The 8764-nt window shown below is 45.1% G+C and overlaps 1 protein-coding gene across 1 annotated transcript in view; it reads right to left on the reverse strand.

Annotated features, from left to right (window-relative positions):
* MIGA2 (mitoguardin 2) overlaps nt 1-2926 on the reverse strand; it is a 26961-nt gene extending 24035 nt beyond the window's left edge. Inside the window, exons 1-2 of the mRNA XM_018570839.1 lie at nt 2757-2926; nt 857-1067 (exon numbers count right to left, since the gene is read on the reverse strand). Of these exons, the coding sequence (XP_018426341.1) occupies nt 857-1067; nt 2757-2852 (307 nt within the window). The 5' untranslated portion in view covers nt 2853-2926. The remainder of the gene's footprint in view (nt 1-856; nt 1068-2756) is intronic.
* Between the last annotated feature and the right edge of the window lie 5838 nt (nt 2927-8764).

The following is an 8764-nucleotide window of genomic DNA, read 5'->3' on the forward strand; positions in this document are numbered from 1 at the left end:
ACCCGGAGACTGCCAGATGAACCCCGCTCGGAGCGCCGCCCACCGGAGCAGCAGTGACGTGACGCTCGGCGAGGTAAGTAAGAAGAAACCTGACCACTGGACCACGCTGACTCGAGTATAAGCCGAGGGGTGCACTTTTCTGCAAAAAAAATGGGCTGAAAATCTCGGCTTATACTCGAGTATATACGGTAATGTAAAATAACACAATTTTTTTTTTAAAGTCCCCCGCCCCCCACATACACGCGTCAGGTGCGCCAATGTGCGAAAACAACGATTCTACCTATTGTGCCGCACATGTTACATATCACCGCGAACGTCGGAGTGAGAGCAATAATTTTAGGGCCATTAATTACTGATAACACTAAGCTGATGAGCGGTAAAAGCTTTTAAAGCGTCGCCTATGGCCAATTTTGGGTGTGGTCATTTTCTGCGATTTCGCGCGCACAATTTTAAATTGGGGTGATAATAAATGTTTCATAACATTTCCTAGGGAAACAGGTTGTTGTTTTTTCGAAATTTAGGGTACTTTTTTTTGTTATATAGTAAAAAAATAAAAACCCCAGTGGTGATTAAATACCACCAAAAGAAAGCTCTATGTGTCCCCAAAAAATGGTATAAAATTTATTTCAGTACAGCGTTGACGGAATAAACGTCAGTCCAAGTACCGCAGCGCTGAATACTGAAAAATTACCTGTCCAGGAAGGAGGTGTAAACATGTAAACACCCCGGTCAGCAAGTGGTTAAAAAGGCGCCACAAATTTAGCGGAATGTTTAGCTTACAAATAGCACAGAGATCAGTGGCTCAGACATAAACAGATGATATATTCTTCATTAAAGGTGTTGGCCAGGGACTTGCCTTTCTTTACAGAAGAGGTGCGTCTGACAGGTAAGACAGCAGTGGGTACCCCGCCTGGTTTCAGTCCTCTGCTCTCCGCTGTTATCTGCTTCTTCTTATGTTTTCGCCTTTTCAGCTGGTGGGCTGCCAGAGCCAGGGCTACTGTGCCGAGAGCAGTTGCAAACAGGACTTTGCGGAGGCCGGGGGAAAGCTTCAACTGGGAGAATGTGTTCTGTAAAAGGCAAATGTACCCATGTAAGCAGTTACTGCAGCACACATACAAATATATTTATGCATCTGAACAATGTTAGTGGTAATTGTGTTGTGTAAAGGACTGCAAGGTGACCAGCGGCTTGTGATGTAATTCAGAGATCTTGTAGAATACTGGAATATAACTGCAAGTGTGATCTAAAACTTTTTCTATGTATGCAATAGAGGAAGAATTGATAAGTTTCGCAAATATACACTATATTGTCAAAAGTATTGGGACACCCCCTCTATATCATCGGATTCAGGTGTTCCAATCACCTCCATGGCCACAGGTGTATAAAATCAAGCGCCTAGGCATGCAGACGCTTCTACAAACATTTGTGAAAGAATGGGTCGCTCTCAGGAGCTCAGTGAATTCAAGCGTGGTACCATGATAGGTTGTCACCTGTGCAATATGTCCATCCGTGACATTTCCTTGCTACTAAATATTCCACGGTCCCCTGTTAGTGGTATTATAACAAAGTGGAAGCAACTGGGAACAACAGCAACTCAGCCACGAAGGGTAGGCCACATAAAATGACAGAGCGGGGTCAGCGCATGCTGAAGCACAAAGTCGCAGAAGTCGCCAACTGTCTGCAGATAGCTACAGACCTCCAAACTTCATGTGGCCTTCAGATTGGCACAACAGCAGTGCGTAGGGAGCTTCATGGAATGGGTTTCCATGGCCAAGCAGCTGTATCCAAGCCTTACATCACCAAGTGCAATGCAAAGCGTCGGATGCAGTGGTGTAAAGCACGCCGCCACTGGACTCTAGAGAAGTGGAGACGTGTTCTCTGGAGTGACGAATCACGCTTCTGTCTGGCAATCCGATGGACATGTCCGGGTTTGGCGGTTGCCAGAACGGTACTTGCCTGACTGCATTGTGCCAAGTGTAAAGTTTGGTGGAGGGGGGGTTATGGTGTGGGGTTGTTTTTCAGGGGTTGAGCTTGGCCCCTTAGTTCGAGTGAAGGGAACTCTTAAGGCATCAGCATACCAAGACATTTTGGACAATTTCATGCTCCCAACTTTGTGGGAACAGTTTGGGGATGGCCCCGTCCTGAAGAGTTGAAGCCGTTATAGCTGCAAAGGGTGGGCCAACTCGATGTTGAACCCTACGGACTAAGACTGTGATGCCAATAATGTTCATGTGCGTGTAAATGCCGGCGTCCCAATACTTTTGGCAATATAGTGTAAAACTAGATCACTGTCACAGCTATTATGCGTCCAGAGACAGTGGTCTGTTCCTAAACACATGTAATAGTATCAGATACCGTTACTTGCATAGTGCCAGTGGATTGTCGCTTTCAAATGCGCCCGCTGTCACCCAATTATCAACTTGAGCGGGTGACAGTGGCCACTTCTAAAAGGCATATTTGGGATTCCTACTGCAGGAATTCATATGTTCCTGTTGCAGGAATCTAAAAAACGCACCTTAACACTAGGTGTGAATAATGCAATATACTCTTCCTGTATAGTGTGCCATATTTGGAATACATGTTGACCTGTAATAATTTGTATAAATTATAGACGTGAGGCAATGTGAACTTTACTGAGCATGGGAAGAAGGTTGAGTTATACAAATGTCACTTTATCTCCTAACAAAACAAACAGTAAAACCCATCAATGCATGAAGACTGAAGAGAAACATCACTGATAACAAAGAGTCGGTTACCTGTCCAAAGGTTGTGTACAGGAACACAGGGATCTCTGCCACGGTCATAGCCAAGGCCTGGATAATGGACATGCCCTCTGCTCTCTGGAATGCCATATTGGTCAGTTAGGCAGTACGCCAATACAAGAATAATACTTAATCGAGTGCAGGCATTAATTCCACTAATTCTTGGTCAGACAATAGACATGGATTAGGTGCATTTAAGGATCCCATTTTCCAAACAAAGCCTGAAAGAGAAAAGTATTCAAGTAAATATAAATCTTAATCGAATCACATTTCATTTGATATAGCACCGTGTATTATTATTATTATTATCATACAGGATTTATATAGCGCCAACAGTTTGCACAGCGCTTTAGAATATAAGAAAGACATTGCAATCACAATACAATTTAAGACAAGATGGTAAGTATCAGTAAATGCCATAAAAACAAAACAAAAAAAAAAACTTGGTTTTCCTTTTTTTTTTTCTCTTAAACCTTTGTTAGCACATCTCGGTGCTGCTGATCTCCTGCAGTCACTATGCACTGTGCAGCCATTTTCTGCCTACATGCACTCCAGCGATGGCTGCATGGCATTGCTCACACTGTGTTCCTCTCTCTGCTATGTGGGAGCCTGCTGCTGGGTGAAAGGCTGACTACTGGCAGAACACTAAATAGGTACATGGTGCTGTTTGTTTCAGGGGTACCCATTAGGGGCACCCTGTTAGTCTGGAACTGAGCTTACTAAAGTAAGTGGCTCGGATGAGCAGATATTTCGTTTGTTTTATACTATGAACTTGATGTACAAAGTGCTCCTGCATTGAACTGTGTTTGTTTGCTGCCTTGCTGAATAAAAGTGCAGGACAGACCAGCTTGGACTTTTGTTGGGTGTCCGGTTGAACCTGTCGCCACTGACACTAGGTATTGCAAAGTCCTACCTACAGTAATTGGATACGGGTTAAATAGATTATCCGCACTCCGTATCGGGCGGCTCCCGGGAAGGACAGGTGCTGCGTGTGATTAGTACGCAGCCCCCGTCCTTCTCTATGAGACTACGCGGCCGTACTCCCCCCTACGGTCACCCGCCCTGCACCTCCGTGCGGGTGTTCGTACTCGTACGCTCACAGAATGGGTCCTGTCTGCGTCCGGGCCAGGAAACACGCACCCCTACCGACCTGCACTTGAGGTGAGCGTAACCGTAAGGGTATTCACCTAGTGTGAATCAGTATCCCGGGTCGCATCGATCTCACATCCAGGGATAGTGAATGACTCCTAACCGCATGTAATCAGATCACTGTGGCGTGCCAGTGTTCTGCCGCTTTCCAATGCAGCCGCTGTCACCCAATCATTAACTCGAATGGGTGACAGCTGCCACTCGTAAAAGGGAGATGAGGGATTCCTGCTGTAGGAAATTACAAGTTCCTGCTGAAAGAATCCCAGAGGACCTATATTTTCACCCGCATATAGAAGAACAGATCTGAACAGATCTAGAATGAAGCCGGCAGGACGCAAGGCTTGTTTTTTGCCAATAGAAATTCTATCTACTGCGATACTGGGGAGTTATTTTTTGGCTGGAGTTGGGCTGTAAACACTATAGGTTGCCTCCAGCATATTATCTCCAATAGATCTAAACCTTACCTGAATGACATTTGATAACACAGAAGAACAAAAGACTGGGACAGAACGTTGTCACCTTACAACAGGAAGTACCCGAACAAGGACCCTCCTGCCAGCATCACCAGGGATTATTATAATGAAAGCTGGTAAAAATACAGACAATGGAAGTGGAATGACAATAGCATGCTAATGTTTATATGAGATTTTAGTGATTGGGGTTACATGCACTTTAAATTGCAGGAAACGGTTCCGATGGCTATAGTAAGCAGTAGATCCAATGTACAGACACATATTACATTCCTATACTGCACTGATCACTATGACTGAATATAGAGGTGAGAGGAAATAGAATGTCTTTATTCAACCTCAAATACTATGTAACTATGTAATGTACACAAAGAACATACTCAGCATGCATAACACTGAAGAGAACATGCAGCAGGAAGCCTGTTTCTTTATGGTCTCTTCAGCTCCCCCTCAGGGCTGAGAGGCGGGAGCCATGCTGCGCTGCATCCTGAGGATGATCCAGGTTCCCGTCCCTACAGCATCCACACTCCGCACTCACCGCTTCTCGGCTCCAGAAGGGCAGCGTCTCCTCCAGCCCAGCGCAGCCGAACCCTGACACCTGAGCGACACCGGCCGCAGCCAATAGCGAAGACGATTTCACACTCCACTATGGTAACAGCCAATCCGCGGACCCGCTTCAGCCTCACGTGTGTGGTTGCATTGAAAGTGCGGCAGACGCTTCCTGGTGGAAGTCAGAAGGTCAATGGCCGCTGAGGGCTGTGGTGGAATTGGTAGGGGGTGAATGATGTCCAATTCACACTCAGTGGGCGTGACTGGGAACATAATATTATAGAATGGGTTCATAGTTTGTGTCTGACCCTTCAGCCAAATTTAGTACAGGAAAGGTTAGAATTAATGTCTGTGGTAAATTTCCTGCACTTCTTGTTGGGGTGACACTGGGGACAGGAAGTGAGAGGAAATCTTTTCAAATGGGACACATGCAGAAAGAAAGAAAAAATGGCTTTCGATACACTTTAACGCTGACTGCAGTAGTGTTACAATAGCCATAGCTGCCCACACCGCTGTTTTGGGGTCATGAGCTTGAAGGGGGCCCATGAACGGGCTTCATGAGGCAATTCTGAGAGTTTGTGTGCATGGAAAGACAAAGCAAATCCAGTACTGGGTCATTGTCATTCCACTTTTGCAATCATAGTTGAGAAAAATAAATCCCTCTGTATATTTGTTATGTGTTCCCATTCACACAGCATAGGAAAATGATTGAAAAATTGTTTCTTATATTTTAGTTGTTTCTTTGAGGGAGGCTTTTGGGCACACTGCTTGTCTCCTAGACAAAGGAGGACACACTGAGCTGCCTATTAATAACATACAATCATTCAAAGTCTTTAACCCAGGGGTCTCAAAGTCCCGGCCCGCGACCAGGTACCATGCGGCCCGCAGCCAGCTGACAAGTCAGACACGCAGTCACAGGCTGCATGCTTGACTTAGGGGAGCAGCTACAGGGTCGGAGGCAGATCACATCACCTCCTGGTGGTGCTGGCACTCAGTAGTTCCTTTCGGGCCAATGCTCTGACAGCCTTCATGGAGCGCCGACTGAAAAGATGGATTAGTAAGATTTGCACCAGCCAAAGGTGCAGACCTCACTAATCGACCACTGGAGCACCAGGGGACCAGGTGATGTGAGGGGGCTCTTTCTTTTATGTGTGTGTGTGTGGGGGGGGGGGGTATTATTTGGTATTAGTGTGCATGTATGTCGGGGGGGTTGTATTTCTCTGCATGTGCGTATTAGGCCCAAGCCCCATAGTTTAGGTGCAATTAAGGATTCCTGCATCAGGAACCTGCAATTTCCTGCAGCAGGAATCCCTAATCTGCTATTTACATGCAACAGCTGTCACCCGTTCAAGTTAATGATCAGGTGACAGCCGCTACATGTAAATGCTGCAAGTGATCGTATGTGATTTAAATATATATATACATATACATGTATAAAAAAAGAAAACGGAGTATTGTAGTATGCGATGATACCTTTCTTATTGGACTAACAAAATATATAAAAGACAAGCTTTCGAGAGTTAACCTCTCTTCTTCAGGTCAGAAGCAATACTAATCAACATGACAACGTTTACCACTTAAAGCAAGAGAAAGTTGTTAGGGGGGGGGGTGTCATAAATGTTGGACCTTGGAGTAAATAATGTATCCTGATAACTAGAACACAAAACAAATAAACATAGGATGACCAAAAAATCCTGCACAGATCAGGGATATACAACGTATGAATATTATTATGTTCTGTATATTCATAAAAAGTTCTGGTAGTGTGTAAGAAAACCAGAATCCACATTAAGTCCCTCCTTTTTGGAATTAATTGACACTGACCCTGTACTCCCTGTGACATTTGTAGTAAGGAAAGGCTGATGTCAGACAAAGAAGAAAACTTCAGCGTTGTTGCCCCTAATCACAGATCCCCTTTGCAGGATATGCAATAAGGAGAATTTGTTTATCTGTCTTATTAGCGTAGATATATTGCCCTCAGAGCTTCTGGTCATCCCAGCCAGCAGTGAAATGAAAGCTGTACTGCGGGAAAAACAATTTTTTGCAAATTTCCTATGTAAAAATAATTTTCCTCTAATGATGCCTGCAGTATGTGTGTATGTCGCTGGGTTAGATAAAACCGTTAATTTCATTCACTCAAACTTCCGGTTCCAAAAATCACATTCCAGGCTGTAGTACACTGCATACACTGAAGGTGAAGGCTCCTCCATTCAGAAATGTATTTTCAGAGGATTCAAGGCATTCTGTGATTGGAGGAGAGATTGTGACGTTCATCCGCACCTTCTCCAATCACACAACCAAAAAACACAACTGTACCACAAAATCTTTTTGGCCCCTTTCACACAGCTGGCATCCATGCACAGATCCTCTGCTGATCGGAGCCTTATGGAACGGATGGAACACTCTTCTGACATCTGTGTCCGTCCAGTTTTTACTGAGCTGCACTGACCCATGTTAGGTCTATAGGGAGTCGGATGTAAGCAGATGTGTCCATTTACATCAGATTACCCCCGTTCCGGCGTGATCAGGTCCGCCAAAATGGAACTTTGTTACTTTTTTTCCAGACCTAGACAAAGTCAGAGGTAGTCGGATGTAACTGGACACAGGTCCATTTAGATCCAACTGCCCATAGACTAACATTGGGCTTCAGATCAGATCCGCTTGAAAAACCAACATGATCAGAGTGTCGTGTGAAATGGGCCTTATAAAGATGTCCCTAATTTTTGTAATTTTACATTTGGTCATTGCATTTTGTAAGAGAAAGCATAATTACCACATAGACATAATGCATTCATTTGCAGAGACTGATTATCACAGATCCAGTGGTCAGATTATAGAAATAGTGAGGCTGATTTAGTAAAGGAGTGACGAATCTTCACCCTCCAATGAAACCACTACACCAATAAAAGTAATGTTCCCAAAAACATTTAGAGCCTTGGTCCTCAACTGGTGGGCAGTGACCCAAAAGTGGGTCCCTGCGTGACATCCTCTTTTACAGCCTCCTCAGCCTCCCCCTAGCGCAGCACTGTCAGTTCTCACGCTGAGCAGCCAGTCAACATATGCTGTCCAGTCTTGAGTGTCAGCTTGAGGTGGGATGGGGCTATGGCCGCGAGGGAGCTCCATTCATACGTGCATTGCTTACAGCTCCCTTACATGTCCTGTGGAGGTGCCTGGACCGAAGTAACATCACATTCTGGCTCCCTGGCAACTCAGTGTTTTTGAGGGCCCGTTCACATGAGTACAGTGCATTCATTGAACAGTCCTGTGCCATTAACGCACTGTACCATGCAATCGCACCTACTATGTGTTCTGGTGTGGGAGGTGCATTGCCATTCATTAAAATGGCACCCCAAATGCACTTCCCGCCCAGAGCCGAATTCACAGTGCCGCAATGCCATGCGTTCCAATGCAGTTCGATTTGGGTCGCTACTTAATGACCAAGGACAAATGTGGGTCCTGAGGTTACACAGGTTGAGAACCACTGGTTTAGAGGCTGAATTTGCACTTCAGTGATCCAAATATATGCAGATGGAATAAGCAGATAGAAATTTGTTTTGCACAGGATTGGATAATTGGAGTAAATATTCAGCTCCTTTAGTAAATCAGCCTTTTTCTCTTTTTTGGAACATTAATTTTATTGGTATTTTCTAGGGATGCACCGATATTAGTATCGATATCAGTGCCGATACCGAGTATTTGGGCGAGTACTCGTACTCGCCCAAATGCTCCGATGCCTAGCCCGATACTTCCTGTATCAGGAAGCCGGGCCGCGAGTCATTACACGCTGCCCGGTTTCCTGATTGGCCAGGAAGCGGCTCCATGCTCTCTCGTCAC

The sequence above is a fragment of the Nanorana parkeri genome, unplaced genomic scaffold (genome assembly GCF_000935625.1).
Source record: "Nanorana parkeri isolate BGI_ZX_2015 unplaced genomic scaffold, ASM93562v1 scaffold1607, whole genome shotgun sequence".
Lineage (NCBI taxonomy): Eukaryota > Metazoa > Chordata > Amphibia > Anura > Dicroglossidae > Nanorana > Nanorana parkeri.